The 17,800-nt window shown below is 42.6% G+C and overlaps 1 protein-coding gene across 1 annotated transcript in view; it reads left to right on the top strand.

Moving 5' to 3' along the window:
• SDC2 (syndecan 2) overlaps positions 1-12,517 on the top strand; it is a 108,547-nt gene extending 96,030 nt beyond the window's left edge. The window contains exons 3-5 of the mRNA XM_037131103.2: positions 5,540-5,673; positions 11,218-11,353; positions 12,285-12,517. Of these exons, the coding sequence (XP_036986998.2) occupies positions 5,540-5,673; positions 11,218-11,353; positions 12,285-12,448 (434 nt within the window). The 3' untranslated portion in view covers positions 12,449-12,517. The remainder of the gene's footprint in view (positions 1-5,539; positions 5,674-11,217; positions 11,354-12,284) is intronic.
• Positions 12,518-17,800: the final 5,283 nt, after the last annotated feature.

The following is a 17,800-nucleotide window of genomic DNA, read 5'->3' as shown; positions in this document are numbered from 1 at the left end:
GTGGCCAGCAGCACGCTAGGGAAGTGTTATCCAGGACTTTTCTTGCTTTAAGTTTTCATTGTAAATTCAACAGGTAGTAAAAGTTATGCTGGACGTAGATGTCTAACGATGGGGTTGGCCTGAGCTTCAGAATGACCCAGAACAAATTAAAACCAGCTGTATCTCTGGTAGAGACCTAGCTGTGTAAGAGTGAGTGCTTTGAGTTAGGAAATGCCAAGTCTGAATAAGACATGAGAGGTGGTGGCTGACCCAGTAACAATGAGCTTACAGTGCAATCCTAATGTAAAAATAGTCCCAGTTATTCTTGGGAGAGTGATATATATATTGCACACACAGATTGAGTGTGAAAAGAGTGTTTCTCCACGGCCCACAACTCTATTAATATATTTCACTCATGGCACCTCCTTTTTCCCCCTTAGCACCTCAAAAGTGCTTTGTAACTGTCATCTTCAAAATGTCCCAGGAAATAATAAATACGGGGACTTTTCTGTCCCTGTTTCACAGATCTTAGAATCTAAGAGCTGTTAGAGATCTGTAGCTGTCCTCCGAGTCATTTGGCTGATTTCTGGCAAGATTACCCTTAAGTTTCATATACAAAAGCAGATGCACAGGCCTGCCTCAGCGCTAATCCTGCCCCTCTCCAGCAAGATGAGAGGGGTTGTGAGTGGGTCGTTTGAAATCCCAAACCCACTAACCAGACAGATGGAGTTGAGGCTTCAGTGTGGGCTGGCTTTGCTTCCGCTTTGACCCCAGCCTGGGGCAGAGGATGGCTGCAAAGCAGTTCATTTGGACTCTGGAAGGCCCTTTGCGCTGCCCCGAGGATGTTATTTCTCAACTTAAAAATAGTAGAAGTTGTAGGTAAACTTTGTAGATCATACACTGTGGTCAGACATTGTTCCTACCCTTCTAACGTCACTGTTAGGACATTTCCGTTACTGTCTCCATTTTTCCAGGAGAAAACCTGAGGCAGAGAGAGATTAGGTCACTTGCCTCAGGGCACACTGTTAGAAGGTAAGGAAGCTGGGACGAGGACCAGGGAGCTGGGCTTGAGACTGTGTTCTCTTCCACTCCTGTGCTGGGCCGCCGACCTGTGTCACAGACCCCACTCCAGAGCCAGGACACCCTGCTAGCTGATGGCCAGCCCCAGCTGAAAACTGGGGTACCCCATGGTTTTGTCCAGTGTTATCTCTGTTTTCACTCCTATCAAGCTATCCTGTGGGAAAGCAAATGGACGGGATGAAAATGGCCAAAGGCCCAGAGGGTACTTTCCAGGGTAGACTTAATTAAGTTGGGCATTAGTGAGGATGAAAACTTCACCCACTCACTTAACATTTCCTGGACAATTGCTCTGTGCCAGACACTTTACCATGTCCCTGGGACACAAGGGTGAGAAAGACTTGGTTGCTGTCCTCAAGGAACCAAGAGCCGGATAAAAGAAATGTAGAAAAGAGAAAAAAATAATTGTAACACCATGTCATGGGTGACATAACCCTAAGTGCTGTGCACCAAACATTTTAGGGCTAAAAGGTAGAGCTCTGGTTAAAGATGGCAGATTGAACACACGCACATACCTTTCAATGCTCAGCTAAAGAGACATGAAGGACTTGGGCCTAAATTCACGTGGCCAAACAAAACAGAAGAGGAGACAAAAGCCAGCAGTCTGAGAGCTGGGAATCAGATGAGCTGGAAGTGATGCACTTGGCAGACTGGAGAAAGCTGAGTCAGCCGGCAGTGGGGTTGGGGCAGGGCGCCAAGAAGCAACCCACTGAGCACAGGAGATCCCCTTGGGGCCGGGAATGGGTGGCCCTAGATGGGGGTGGAAGTGGTACTAAACGCAGGATAACTGATTGAAATGTTGTTTAAGAGGCAAGCAGTCCAAGGAGAACTGTGATGAGTGTGAATTGTAGAGCAGCAGTCAAAAGCAGAGACTCCAGAGCCAGAGTGCCCGAGGGAACATCCCAGTTCCGCCTATACCAGCGGTGTCCCTGGTAAATTGTCCGACACATAAATGCTCTGTGCCTCAGCTTCCTCACACGTAAATGTGGGGAACAGTAGTACCGCCACACTGGGCTACATAATTAATGTATGTAAAGTGTTTAGACCAATGCCTAACACATAGTAAATACTAAATAAATGTTAACGGTTTTTTAAAAAGCAGCAGCAGCAAGCAGATTCCCTGATTCCTTCCCATCATAATGCAGCAAAGGGACTCATGCTCTCAACCTCAGAAGAAAACTGGAGCTCTATCATCAGGAGAGGGTAGAACAGAGAGTCTTTAGAATGGGAGTGTACCAGGCACAGAGGGGGCTGGGGTACGATACCGAAAACGGAGAGAGCCAGGCCCTAGGCTAAGAGTTAATTCAATGCTGAGCTATTCCCAGTTGTCTCCCCCTATCAGCTCTGGAACACTGACAGTCTGGCCTTTGCACTCTATGGGGAATTGGATCAACTCAGAGGAAACAGCTCGGGTACTTGCATTGGGAGCTCACCGACAAAACACACAGGTCTGTCGGGACTCACGATGCCCACGATCCGACAAACCTCTCCTGCGTGCCCAGAACTTCTGGTCAGCATTTCAGTGTTTCCCGCTTAGAATTGAAAAGGCAAACAAGGCTCCCTGGACATTTATGGAAAAAAATGTGTAATATGAAAGGTAGAGACCTCCCCACACTCCAAAATTGGGACAAAATGAAAACTCACAATGAGAAGAGATCTTATAAATGTGTTACATTGGGAGAGATAGGAAGAAGCTTTAATGGTGAAACAAGAAGAGGAATAAAAAGGGAACATTGTAAGAGCTGGAAAGAATTCTTGGAGAGTGGAAATATTGTGTCAGAAATGAAAAGCTCATTAGAAGATGAGAAGATACAGAGGATATTTATTCATGTATTTATTCAACAAGTATTTGTTACTCGCCCACCACATAGGAGAACAGATACCATTCTAGGAATACGTCAGTAAATAAAATGTAGCAATGCTTCGCTGGTGGCGGAATAATTTTATTTATTCCTTTTTGTACTTCCATGTTTCCAACTTTCATCAGTGAAAATATATTGTTTTTTAAAAATGTGTGTCCTTTTTTAAAGTAGAAATTTAAAAAAATTTTTAGAAGAGACTCAGTGACAGTGAGAGCTTGGAGAAACGGTTTCACAGTGGAGGGTAGGGAGGTAGTGATGTTGCTTCTGGGCAGCATAGTGTAAGCAGGCCTGTTCCACGTGGGGACATCTGGGCTCCGGGTAGGGACATCTGGGCTCCGGGTAGGGACATCTGGGCTCCAGGTAGGAACATGTGGGTTCTGGGTAGGAACATATGGGCTCCGGGTAGGAACATCTAGGTTCCGGGTAGGGACATCTGGGCTCCGGGTAGGAACATCTGGGTTCCGGGTAGGAACTTCTGGGTTCTGGGTAGGATGTCTCAGGCAGAGAACAGTGAGAGCTGAAGGTCAGGGTTGAGGGAGAGGTGGTCAAGGAGGCTGCTAGGTTTCTGGTTTTGGCAAGAGGGTGACTGCTTCTGATAAAGATAATAAAGACCGTAGAAGAGCTGCCTCGGGCACATCAGACATCTGTCTCTGACTTCATAAATGCTAGCCTGAGGGAATGTTCTACTTTACAAAACTGCTTCTCCCTCACGACACATTCCCCACACCTCCTACTTTGGTGATTCATAGTTGTAGCTATTGTGAACCAAGGACTCCCTAGTCCTGAAAGCCCTCAGAATTTTTTATTTCTCCTTGAAAAAATTTCTGTAAGGAAATGATTCATTGTAGAAGGAGCAGATCAAGCATGTTGTATGTAAAACCTTGATGGAAAACCAGGTAAGCTGATCTAAAAGAGCAATGCATTTCTGGAGCCCTCATTACTAATAACATAGTTACATATCATTTTATGTGTACAAAATACTTTCAGATATCTATCATATTTGAACCTCTGGGAATTAGTTATGGCTTTTTCCCACTTAGAGGTGAAGAGACTAATAGTCAAGCATTAATTGCCCAAGGTCACACAGAGCTAATAAATGCCAGGCCCAGTACTAAGTTTGTTGATGCGTTTTTTTAGTGCCAAATCCCACATTCATTCCAGCATACCCTGCCATTGCTTCTCCATCTAGTGAATATACATGCTGAAAGTAAACAGCTGATATAGTAAAATATAGTACTATGTACAGCAATATATAGTGAATACATTACTATATTTACTATAGTAAAAATATAGTCAAATATAGTAAACACAGTTGATATAGTAAAATATTTATGAAAAGCAAACCCTGGTCGTAGCCATTGTGCTGTTCCCAGCACCTGACCTCTGAGTTTCTCAACTGCCTGTTACATGAACCTGCTTCTGTGAGGAATTTGAGGTATTTGCTGTCTGTTTCTGTCTGAGGAAGCAGGTTGGTTTGATTACAGAGTTTGAGTTTGTTTGAGATTTTACAAATTTGACAAATGGTGAACTTAAAAAGGATGTTGCACTTCCTTGAATGTCAGAAATGCTCAAATGTAAAATATTTAAAAAAGGAAGAAAAGTAAAAACTAGTGCTGATGACAGTCGGCGGTTAATGCTGAATCTTAAGGGAGACTTGACATTCTGTGTCCAGGTGGGAAGAGTGAACTTGCCACAGAGACCAATAGTCGAGAGGGGAGAGGACAGCCAGCAAGTCAGAGGCACAGAGGCCTGGAGATCATGTACCAAGAAGGAGGTGGCGGCCGACAAGTGACCAGGGGGGCTAGGAGGTTTGATTAGAAGAGAACCACTCCAGAAAATGCCATTGGGTCTGGAAACATGGAGGACATTGGTGACCTTAACAAAGTCGGACCACCAGTGTGATGGCAGGGACACTCTGCCTAGAGAGAATGGAGCAGATGGCGAGGAAATGAACGAGGGAGGAGCTACAGTGCCCCCCGGAAAAGCCTGGCCATACGGAGGGGACCGAGGGCAGCCCCCTCAGATAGGGGTCGCCGTGGAATTGTTCTCCTTTTTGGTTATTGTTTTGTTATGTTTTGAAACAGAAAAAGCAGCATGTACAAGGAAGGGATCTCACAGATCAGGGAAGACGGAACACTGCAAATGAAGGGTTACTTGAGAACGTTCATGGGAATAGTATTTTTTGAAATTGCCAGGCTACCCACAGATCCACTTTTAAATCACTTGTTCATCACAGTGAAGACCGCTGAATTCTTTTTAAGGGAAAAATTCTCTACTTTAAAGGTTATATTTATTTATTTTTAGAGAAGGGGAGGGAGGGAGAAAGAGAGGGAGAGAAACATCGATGTGCATGATAAACAGATCAGTTGCCTCTCACGCGTTCCCAACCAAGGTCCTGGCATGGCCACTGTGGCGTGTGCCCTGACCCAGGATTTGGTCCTCGGAGGGACACCCAACCCACTGAGCCACACCAGTCAGGGCAAAGACTGCCAAATTCTTGATGAGCAGGTATTTTGAAAGAACATGCCTCTGTCGGTGTCAACAATAGACAATATTGTCTCTCTGTGTGGAAATCCGCATCTTGATTCACGTGCTCGGCTCATCTTTGCCGCCTTCTCCAGGAGCTGATGAGGACATGGAGAGTCCCGAGCTGACCACATCTCGGCCACTTCCAAAGATCTCGTTCACTAGTGCTGCTCCAAAAGTGGAAACCACCACGCTGAAGATGCAGAACAAGATGCCTGCTCAGACGAAGGTAGGTTTTGTCTTGCATTGTATTATCAGGTCACTGTAAATTTAATCATATGGAATAGTCCTTTTAAGAGGCCCCATATAAAAATATGTAAGGATAAATGGTATTTCTGTTACATTATCGTAAATGGCTTTTACTTCCTCTTTATGATTGTTTTGACTTTTACCCACTGACTGCTCCTTTTGTGAGTTAGGTAGACTTTGTTTTGAGAGCAAGTTTAGGTTACAGCGAAATTGAGTGGGAAGTACAGAGAGTTTCTTTCACCACCTGGCCCCACACGTGTACAGCCTCCCCCACTATCAGTGGCCTCCCCCAGCGTGTACATTTCTTATAATCAAGGAACCTACATCCGCATGTTATTAACATCCAAAGCCCATCATTTACATTCTTTGGGTTGTCATTCTTTGGGTTCTGACAAAGGTATAATGACATGTATCCACCATCATAGGATTACACAGAACCGTTTTATTGTCCTAAAAGTCTTTGGTGCTCTGCCTGTTCTCCTCCACTAAAATCTGGCAACTGCTGATCTTTTCACTGTCTCCATAGTTTTGCCTTTTCCTGAACATCACATAGATGGAATCATACAGTATGTCGCCCTCTCAGATAGGCTTCTTTCACTTAGTAATAGGCATTTAAGGTTCCCCCATGTCTTTTCATGGCTTGATAGCTTATTCTCTGTACTTTTATTACTGAGGACTAGCTCAGATATGAATATTTTTAAAGGGTGGTCCTTTTTAAGGAACTCACAGCCAAATTAAGAAACAAAACCCCTGTGGTTTTTCATTTGGCTCAAGACAAGAAAATTTATTTTTCTTTCGTAAAGAATCTGTTCCAAGTTAAAATCAGTGTGGACTTTACTTATGTTGAAACAGGTTACAGAATAAGGAGACTCCAGATACTAGTTGCAATAAGTTATTTCTCAAAGTCTCCACCAGACCATCATCGGAGTATGCAAGCTTTGATCTCTTTCAGTGATGCTGATGACTCTGAGTGCATCTCTATGTAGTATTCATTTTGAGAGCTGACTTATTAAGAAATAAGAACAGAACAAAGGTACTAGCTAATGAAAACTGTAAGACTTGTGATTTTGGCCTTATTAATGTTACATTGCAATTAGCTGGCCCCCCCACGAGTTAGGTGAGCTTTATAATTTGGAAAATACATATTAAAGTTTGAAGAAGGCCCAGGTTTCAAATCCTGGATCTGGTCAAATCTTTGAGCTTCTCTGAGCCTATTTCTCATGGATCATTGAGAAGATTAAAGGTGAGAGCAGGCTACATGACCTCTGAGACCTGGTAAACATTCTGTAAGCCTTGACTGAACTTGGTTAGAGTGGCTGAGACCGAGGCGATTCGCCAAATAAACGTGTAATAACTCCAATAGTCAACTTTGTGCACAGTCCAGGGCAGCATGTGGCTTATGAAAACTAAGCAACACGGTGGCCCCTTTTGGAGCTCACCCACCTGTTGGTGCCCAGCTTTAGCAGTGGATAGGATGCAGAAGGCTGTGCTGTGCAGGTAGTGATAGGCCTTCTCTGGAGTAAGAGGTGCCCCTCTGCTGGCAGGAACACAAGTGGGCTTCCTGCCCTTTCATTTTCTACCCTTATCAGAGACCCTTTGCCTTCCCCCTCTCTTTTCCCCTCCCCCATCCTTCATCCTCCATCTTCCTGGTGGCTGCGAACAGGATGGTGAATAACACAGCTAGAAGGCTGTATCTGCAGATGTGGAGCAGCCAGGTCGGCTCTCTCCAGACTGAGTGCTCACTGTGGGATTAAGAAGGGTCAGTAGCTGATCACCTTCACAGGTCAGGTGATAGGAAAGACAGGAGAAGCTCTGTGAGTCCTGAGGTAGCCACATCTAGCGTGGTGCGTGCACGGTGGCTGCTCCATAAATGTATTAAGTTGAATGAATGAAGAAAAAAAGAAGGGAGAAGGTGAGAAATGCAAAGTAACAGGTGCAGCTGACGGTAGGATGGCTGAGCACCTCGCAGCGGGTGTGGCTCAGTTTTGCAGTGTGGATGTTGAACATGCACTTGGTTTCACTGCGTTTTTATTTGGACCATTTGCCGTGACTAAATCTGTAGAGGTCAGGGACCATTTAGACTCACTAACCTGAGGTAAGAAACTCAGTTTTGGCTTTCAGTGATAAAAAGTAGTATCTTAAGCTAAATCTAATTTAACTTAGACTTCTGGTCACTTGACAGCAATGGATTAAACATTGATTTAAATTTTCAAAAATTGCCTTTAAGGAAGTAATTGTGTCAGATCAATATAAAGAAGATAGGTATTTGGCAGATGAGCTCAGAAATTAAGGATGTCTAAACACCTTAATATATTTGTATTCCTGGTATCATTTGTGTTCAATGTAATAATAATCCATTTCATTCATTTATGGGGGATTTATTGAGGGCTAATCATTATGTGTCAAATACCATTCTAGGTAGATAATTGATAATATTGACAATGAAAAAACATTAGTAATAGTGATTACATTTTTATTTTGTAGTTACAAGGCACAGCTAACTTAGACATTGCCTTTAGGATACTACCAGTGTAGAGTTTGCTTTTGTATGGGTCTCACAGTGGCATTCATGTCACCATTATAGATATGCTTCCTAGTTTGTTGTAAATTTATGTGACAAAAACAAAAACAACACAGTTAATTGTTCAAGCAGAACATTGTTCTTAATCTTTTCCTCCTATTACATTGCCATGGCATTTAAACAAGCAGACACGGATGTGGCAGATCTTTAATTGGCTTCATTTAATCCTCTGTGCTGCCTTTGGTACTTTCATTTTGCATATATTTGCAAGAGTTAAGGTATTTCCGATTAATTCTATACCATAGAAAGAATTCTTAGTGAAGCCCCTGCTTCCATACCATAAAACCTTAGATTTTTACATGTCTTCTCCAGAGCACCTGGAAGCTCTGCTCCGATGGACATTCCTCTCAGTTCACGGTGCCCCGATTCTGTGCAGCCCTCCCGCCCCAGACACTCACACCCCTGAGATGCATGCAGCTTCCCGGCTGCTTGATTGGAAGCTGAGTCGGGAGAATTGAAGTGTTAGCTCTCTCAAATGATTCCAGGGACTCAAAACACGTGAGGGGACATTATGTAATTTTTCTTGACAATGGGACAGAGAAGATGTAGGTAGGTTAAACTCAGTCTCTGATATCACAGTAGCTGCTTATGTCTACCTCATGTGCCACCAGGACTTGATTACCTCCTTTTCTTCCCTCGTCACACACCTGAGTATTCACCCATTTGAGTTTTCCCTTCCCTTCCCTAATCTCTAGGGGCAGTGCTAATGAGCAGTGAAAACTTTCCTAGGTTAAAGCCTAGACAATCCACTCTCTTATCTGTTGAGTTGTCAGTACTTCTGACAGGCAGCGGGTTAGAGATGGGATTTCACAAGAAGAAAAGAGAAAACTCAAGCAGTGTACTGCCCGGGAGCTTCCCTCTTCTGCTTTATTTTTGTACGTGAAAGCTTGGGAGGACCTTTTCATGTTCTCCCACAATGATGTGAGAGAACAGTGAGATTTGTGATGCATTTTGTGCAGCTGTGCATGATAATTTATCCATAGCCTCTGCTTTTTGTAAGTTACAGCATGTTGAGGTTTCGGTCACTAGAAGGTGTCTTGTGGTTTAGGAAAGTAAGCCACTTTATCTCACTTGACTACATTTGAGCTTCACTGGAAGCTTAGTGCTCTGTTCACCGAGGCAGGGACCTTCTGACCTCACCTGCTCTGAAGTTCAAATGGGTCCACCTAGTTCACGGTTCTTTCTGGAGATGTCCATGACCATGAAGCACCCCAAGAAGATGAGATCTTTTAAAGGTTATTTAACTGTCTAGCCATAAGTAGCAGACTGCCACTTCAGGTGAACCGTGGCTTTCAGAAAACAGTCAGTCTTAATGAAAGTCCCAGCTCAGAGTCCTAATGAAGATGGTTGGCTGTCCTTAGGAAGAGAAGTAGCACTAAAAAGGATTATCGTCTTCAATAATAGCCCAGTGCAGCTGACAGTGCTTTCTATCGATAGTAATGACTGATGAGAACTCCAGGCTCACAGAGAATAAGCAACTCGTGTGAACTGAGATTGCCTAACCCAGTAGTTTTCAATCCATAGAATTGTCTGGAGAGCTTTATAAAAAACAACAATAACAAAAATCACTAGTAGTTTTCCCACCTCAAACCCACTGAAACAGAGTCTCTAGTGGTGGGGCTTGCATTTTATTTTTTAACTTTGTAGATTTCATTGTAACTGTGGGTCATTCACACAAGATGGACAGTGATGGAGCTGATGATTAGAAAGCCAACAGATGATTTATGTGTTGATGTTGTAGACTGTAAAGTGTCCTGGGGTTTTAGAGAGGTGAGAGATGAGGATGGGCTTTGTCAAGGGCAAATGGACAGTGAAAGAAGTGGAGGATTTGGATTGGAGTTGGGAGAAATGCATGAACCAAGGCGCAGGTGTTAAGGTCAGTTTTGGTAAGTGGCAATAGAGAGGGCTGTGCGAGGTTTCCTCCTGGGCGTGAAGCTGGGGGGAGACTACAAGCCCCCCAATCTGTGCAGTTATGGGGTCGTTGCAAGAACTAATATAATGTGTTATAGACCTGAATGAGGCTGCGGAAATGAGAATGCAGGGGAGGAATGTAGTTGGAGAGAGTGGCGAGGGGCAAATTGGCAGGGCTGTGGCACAGCAAACCGATACAGTTTGGAATGTGCAAAAGTAACAACTTTGGGGGAGGCCCAAAAGAATAGTTGGAAATAGAAAAGAAGGTTGATCTGATTCAGTGCTGCAGCCAAGGGTTAGTGTCCTATGGGCTGCTGGGTAGATAACAAAGCTGACTGGAGATGAGGTTTTGAGAGTTAGCATCTTAGATTTACACTTACAGAATTGTGGAATACCCAAGGGCCTGAGTGTTCTTCACTGGTTGAAAAAACACTGAGATCCAGAAACGTGGTATGACTTCGGGTCACATAGGAGCTACTTGCAGAACCCAGGTTCCCTGAAGCTCTAGTTCAGGGTTCGATGAACACATAAGAATGTGTAAGTGAAAGAGAGAATTATACCCACAGGGTAAGCCTGAGGGCTACTCCCCACAGAGTGGGATCAGGAAGAACCCTTAGTGAGCACCTGTAGAGAAGGACTAAGAGGAAGCTGTCACAGTGTCCTCTGTCCAAGGCAGGGGACTAAGGAGAATTGAGACAGTGCCACTGGGTTGGAGCAGCCAGAGAGAGATGGTGGCCAGAGGAGTGGTGAGAAGGTACAGATCTCATGAAACGTCAATTAAAACAACCTAACCACGCCCTTGGGATTGTTATGAACTCACTCTCTATCTCCTGCACGTGTGCTGGCTGTTATATAAAACTACCTGGGTTTGCCATAGGACTCACCCACTTGGTAAAAATATTACGCAAAGTGATCATCCCAATTATTTCCTAAACCTATTGTTGGGGGGAGGGAAGCAACTTTGAAATATACTCATTATCTTTTAAACACATTAAGGGAAATGTTTACAATCTTTCCCTTTTCCCATACCAGTCACCTGAAGAAACAGATAAGGGTGAGGTTCACCGCTATGACTCAGGACGAAAAGTGGAGCCGGCTGAAGAGAATACAAATGTGCATACTGAGAAGCACCCAGACAACCTGTTTAAAAGAACAGAAGTCCTGGCAGGTGAGCAGCACGGTAGGGGTCAGGTGAGAGGGCCCTTAAACGGCCTCCCTGTTTGTCTCAGTGAGACTCAGTGGTGTGGGCAAAGCTTGCCGAATGTCACCTTTGTGCTGAAAGCAGTTGGGTTGGGGGTCACACTCCAGAATGAGAGGTAAGAGTTAAGCAAATGTCTTTATTTTCTGTGAACTCCCTCAGCCCTGGGCTTGCCCAGCCATTGTGGGGATCTGGGTGTGGGGGAAGAGGAAAGTTAAGATTGTTCCAGAACAGCTGGGCATGGGGGTGGCATGACATGAGATGATCAGTCAGTCTTGCTCCAAGTCATTGCAAAAGAGGAGAAGGAAAAGTTCCTCACGAAGAAGGCAATTGACATAAGCAACACCCAAGGCATTAAGGCTGTTTCTCTAATTAACTTAATCTGGTGAAAGTATTAGCATTTGCTGTTAAAGGGGAAGATTTGCAAGATTTAAGAACACTTAATCCTGGAAAGGATAGTCCCAAATCCAACTCTAGAGGGGGAAAAATTGTTTGCTTTTCTTCCTATTTACTGTTACACAATATAAATAAAATCATATCATGCTTTGTGTTTTCATTGAAAAAGCAATGAGAAAATTAGACTATGAAATGTGAGAACTGAAAAGACTAAAGCATCTTAAAGTATGGAATTCAACGAGTTCACAGCCAGATTTTTCTTATTGAGGCTTTTGGGTGATGCTATTAATACAAATCAAAGAAAGTATTGTTCCTTTTTGAGGAATGTCAGAGTTGCACAATTCCCTGGTTGCTTCATTGAATCCAGTTTTTACATTTTGGGGGGTTTTCAAATTAAGCCTTTTATGAAAGTGTTGTAAAATAGTTTTGACAACAGGCCTGACAAAGCTATTTCTGCAACCATTGAATCTCCTCTAAAAGTCATCTCCCTTTCGGTGTGTTTCAGCTGTCATTGCCGGTGGCGTGATAGGCTTTCTCTTTGCCATTTTCCTCATCCTGCTGTTGGTGTACCGCATGAGAAAGAAGGATGAAGGAAGCTATGACCTTGGAGAGCGCAAACCATCCAGTGCTGCGTACCAGAAGGCACCTACTAAGGAGTTTTACGCGTGAAACTCCCACTTAGTGTCTCTATTTATGAGATCACTGAACTTTTAAAAATAAAGCTTTTGCATAGAATAATGAAGACCTTTGTTTTTTGTTTTTTTCATTGAAGAGCCATTCTGGCACTTTAATGATAAAAATCCCATTGTATTTAAAACTTTTCATGTATTTCTTTAGAACATAAAATTACAACTTAACATCTGCAGTGTTCTGTGAATAGCAGTGGCAAAATATTATGTTATGAAAATTCTCAATATTCATGGAATCAGTTTAAACTTTTATGCGCAAATACGGAATGATTGTTTTTATTCAGTGGTTCAAAGAGGAAAGCTGTTTGATTTGTGTCCGCATGTCTCCGACCGATCCAGCCAGGTTGGTCTTAGTTTGTTAATTTATCTGTCGTTCCCTTCTCCTCTGCTCTCTCCTCGTGTCCCCTGGAAAACAAAACTCTCTGCCTTTTGTAGCTGTTATGGTGCAATTTGTCTTTGGATAATTCAGATAACGGTAATTTAGTGTATATGTGATTTTCAAATATGTAAACTTTAACCTCCACTTTGTATAAATTTTTAAGTGTTGGACTATCCATTTTACACTTGCTTTGTTTTTCATTACCTATAGCTTCAGGCAGATTTGCAACAGCAAATTAATGTGTAAAATTGGATTATTACCAGAAAACTGTTTAGTCAAATCTAATCAGATCCTCTTTTGGGAGGATTTGATGTGAGTTACTGACAAGCCTCAGCAAACCCAAAGATGCTAACAGTATTTTGACAAGTTGCTGCAGATTCCTTTGGCCGCTGTATTTGTTAATTTCTTGCAATTTGAAGGTACGAGTAGGGGTTTAAGGAAAAATCAGTTTTTGTTCTTAAAAAATGCATTTAAGTTGTAAACGTCTTTTTAAGCCTTTGAAGTGCCTATGATTCTATGTAACTCGTCACAGACTGGTGTTAATGAGTATATATAACAGTTAAAAAAAAGTTGGTATTTTATAAGCACAGACAATTCTAATGGTAACTTTTTTGTAGACTTATGCATAGACATAAATTGTAATTTGGGAACATAAAAACTACTGAATAAATCATGTGGCCTAATAATTGAAAATGTCACTGTTATAAATTTTGTTATAAATTTTGTACATTTCGATCAAATTGTACATCTCCCCTTTGCCGTTGACCGTCCGCTGTCCAGGATGACGTGGGTTTGATTTCTTAGCGTTCCACAGCATCTGTACATCACCACCGACGAGCTCCTCATTAGAGGCTGGTACAGCTTCACTTCCAAATTGGCCAGAGGAATTCTAAATGTATCATCTTGTGTGTATTGGGGTGTAAATGTTAGAAGACTGCCAGGGTGGGAATGGTGATGTTTGCGGCCCTTACAGGAGAGCTGACGGCAGTACTGAGACAGATGCCTGCTTTTGCAAACAACGTTTAGGGCTATCAATTCCAAAGAACTGAAGGGAGCTTTCCTGAGGTCGGTATCTAAGATTTAGCTTTATAGATTGATTTACCTTTGAAATTGTGCTCCAAATCTCTTCTGAAGCTTAACCGAAGAACTACGAAATGGAATAGCATCATTCGCACCACAGGGAAGGAGAGCAGGCAGGGAGGCTCTCTGTATGAACAGAGGGTCTCGCTGCTTAGGGTGGAAATTGTGAGCAAGCGATGATGTGTGAGCGGGAGAGGGAAAGAGGGTCCCCGGCCTGGGTACTGCTTTCTAACTGAACGTTGCCTTTTTCTATGTTACCATTAATTTTGCTTTACATTGTGAGCTTCCAAAGTAGGAAGGAGATGGCAAAAACATCAACCTTTGCAACATGTAATTTACTTTAAATAAATATGAGTACTTCATTTAGAGAACATTCCCTGGAATTGCCACAGAACTCATTTCTTTACAGAAATGTAAAGCAACACATGGACCAGTGTTTACTTAAATTGTTAATGGCCTTAATTCTCAAATTCCTGCCCCATCACTCACAGAACAAATTTGCATGGGAGTGGTTAAAGGGAAGTGATAGCACCATCTGAAGCTGCATGTTACCCCTCGGTTTCAAGGTGAAGAATCTGGTGAGCATACCTCTAACAATGCAAAGCATAGTGAAACCCAGTTCATAGAATAACAACTGCTCGGAAACTCTATGCCAGGAAGAGAAAAATTCTGCCAAATATTTTGTCACTGCTGTAAAGCAAAATATTTGTTAAAGTGCCAAAATAAAGTCTGTCATGCTGAAAGTAAAAAAAAAAAAATCATTGTATAGACTGACATCCAGTTTTCTTCAACTGTATGTTTTCTGCCTACTTTTATTATTTTTTAATTTTAAGATGCAATAAATAGTGCTATAAAAAATGTTAGTTATGATTACCGAGTTCAGAAAAATTTTGGTCGACTATAAATATTAAAGCCAACGTGAAAATTTCCTGTTTCCTTAACCACATGTAAATGATTTCCTTTGTGTGAATTTGGCTTTGTGTTTGAGAGACCTGCAATATTTAAACTGTCCCGTTTATGGGGGGAAATGAGATGAGCTCACTTTTTTTGAAAAGTTTCAACCACAGTAAATAGTACCTGAACTTCAGGATTAGGACCTGGTTAATACGACTGAATTGAGGTTGGACAAGTTTGCAGAAATTGCCATCTGTGGATGCTAAACATTGATAATTTCAGATTGGCTGTTCAGTGAGTTTGTAATGCACATCTTGCAAAGCAGACAAAATGCACTTGCTTATCAAGGATATAGTTTTGTTGTGTAGAGTTTAGGAAACTAAGCTAGATAAGTAGAACATAATCAGTGACCTTACTCAGGTTGCCCTAAAGAAATAAAAGGTCCCACCCATCATGCCGGTTCACACGAGAACAGGTGCAGCAACAACACCACAGTGGTTTTTATGAGCTTATTTCTTCACTAGCTTGGACATTTTGAAACCTTAAGGAAAACTTCTGTTAGGAGGAAAGATATTAAAACCTGAAAATATTGCAGGGCTAAATTTATGAGCAGGATCTTTTTCATAGCTTGATTAGAATTATATTGTAAAATGGAGTGGTAGAAGAATGCATTTTTAATACCTTGGGTTTCAAAAGGCAGTGACTTCAGGCAACAGAAGCTTTGACTGGAGTTGCTAAGCTTTTCCAGACAGCAATGAGACCCCAAGAGGTTTCTGATTAAAAGTAATCATGCCAGATGATAAGTGGAGTGTTATGAATTGAGCAATCACTAAGGCTTTTTTCAGTGCTAATATTTTATTGCAATAGTGAAATTTGAGATTTGGCCATTTCTGGGGAATTAGATTTTGCTGGTATAGGACACTTTAAAAGGGGTAGAACAACTGTCTGCCATTTAGTGGTAAAAACAGTGTTAACATGAATTTTGTCCCACCCTCCTAATGCTGGCTGACTTCATACTGAATGATTTATGGTTCTAAGATTTCATCCCTTTTTGTTTATCTACTGCACATGGTCTGTAGCAGGGCTTTTTCTGACAAAGGAAGTGTGGTCGCCTTGGGAGCAATTGGGTTTCCTGAGAATCAGCTAGAAGGGTATAACCCAAGCAAAAGTTCTAACACGCAAGTGGTGGAGTGAAGCTTTAGGCTTTGGTTCTTCAGCTTTGGGCTTCAGTTGTACTGAGCACGAGCTTATTAAATGCCGTAGCCTTGGCAAAATGGGTTTTGCCAAGTTCAGTGGTGAATTAGATAGACAGAGATGCTGCCCTCATGGGGTTTCAAGAGGGGTGCAGAGTGGAAACTAAATCAACGAATAAAATAAGTGGGAATTATCAGTCCATCGCAATTTCCATGATGGACATGATGCAGGCCAATGTAAGCAACTGAAAGATTGCATCGGCCCAGATAGGCTGAGCACACTGTAGGAACAATCTTAAAGTCTTAGCCACTTAAAACAGCACACCTTTATTTCTTGCTCATGTGATGTGTCTATGGGTTGGCAGCTCTCTGAATAATTGTCACCCTCAGGCCAATGGAGTGGCCATTATCTGGAAGGCTGCCCATCACTGAGGTAGTGGGAAAGTAGTGGTGAAGCACTTGGTGGCTCTGAATGTTCCCACCCAGCAGTGACATGTTGCTTCCACCCACATTTCATTGGCCAAAGCAGTTTGTGTGGCCACATTTGACTTCCAGGCCACTGAGAAGTGCCACCCTATTTTGTTCCCATCAGAGGAAGAAGGGATATTTGTGAACAACTGTAATTACTACAGCCTGGTCAAGAGAGATTTCTGAGAGGTTAAGGCTGAATGGTGTGGAAGAGGTGGAATAAAAAGGCTGAGGTGTATAATTGCCTTACATTTTTGTTCATTTATACTTTATTCTCCTCAAGGAAGGTAGGTTAATTTCTACAATAGATTTAGATTTACAATTTGATTTTTATGTTACTCCCTTTCAGTGGCTCCTGTTGCACTTAGAATAAACTTCTGACTTAATAAACACTTGTTCTCCAGATCTTCAAGAACTGACCACTGGGCAGTATATAATAAGGAGACACAATGAGGTAGCATGGCCACTTAGGAAGCCACGATTGTCACCTTGGGGAGAAATGATGTCAGCTTGGCTTCAGGTGGTAATAGCAAAGATGGAGAAGACTGGAGAGGAACTGCTTTGGCAGGTGGAATCAACTGGTCTTGTAAAAGGTTGGAAGGAGTGGGGAGTAAAGAAAGAACAGAAGCAATGAGAACCCCCGTTTTTGGCTGAGCTGGGTGAATCACATATTTAAGAACGGCAATATGGGGAGGGCTGGCCGGTAAAACGAGTTCCCTTTGGGCTGCATTAAGTTAGGACTACTAGACACCCAAGTGGAGATGTCAGGTGAACAAGTGAATGAAGCTAGAGCTCAGAGAAGAGGTCTGAGCTGGAGATACTAATTTAGGAGTAGTGTCCATTGTTGGTATGCTGACTTACTCCCTTCTCTTTCCCTGCTCCACTCAGTATAGAAGTTAGAGTGGAAAGAGGGATGACCCATGCAAACTACATTTCCCAAGCTTCTTTGCCAATGGCTTCTGGAAAAATTTGGCCAATAGAAGGTACCGGCAGAAGACTAAAGGTCATCAGGAAGAGAGAAGCCAGAGTCCTTTGTCCTCTCCCTGCTTTACGTTAGTGAATCTTGTCTATGGTTTGAATTCCCAGGGACCAGTTCTCCAAGTTCCCAACTCCCACTGTCTTAAACTCTCATAAACCTTACTTTCCCTTTTTATCTCTCACTTTTAGGGAGGGTAGCAGCTTCCTGCTGTTGCTATTTTCTGGGTAATTTTACCCTCCCCAGTTTGCTCTTCCAGCTCTTCCAACATCTTTGTAACTAATTCCCTGGAGTAAATCCCTTCTATGCATTACCCTCCCGTGTTCTATTTTCCTTCCTGGC

Source organism: Artibeus jamaicensis, unplaced genomic scaffold, assembly GCF_021234435.1.
Source record: "Artibeus jamaicensis isolate MK-2021 breed Jamaican fruit bat unplaced genomic scaffold, CSHL_Jam_final scaffold_916, whole genome shotgun sequence".
In the NCBI taxonomy this organism is placed as follows: Eukaryota; Metazoa; Chordata; class Mammalia; order Chiroptera; family Phyllostomidae; genus Artibeus; species Artibeus jamaicensis.
The sequence above is the reverse complement of the archived record's forward strand: the minus strand, read 5'-3'. Positions and strand labels throughout refer to the sequence as shown.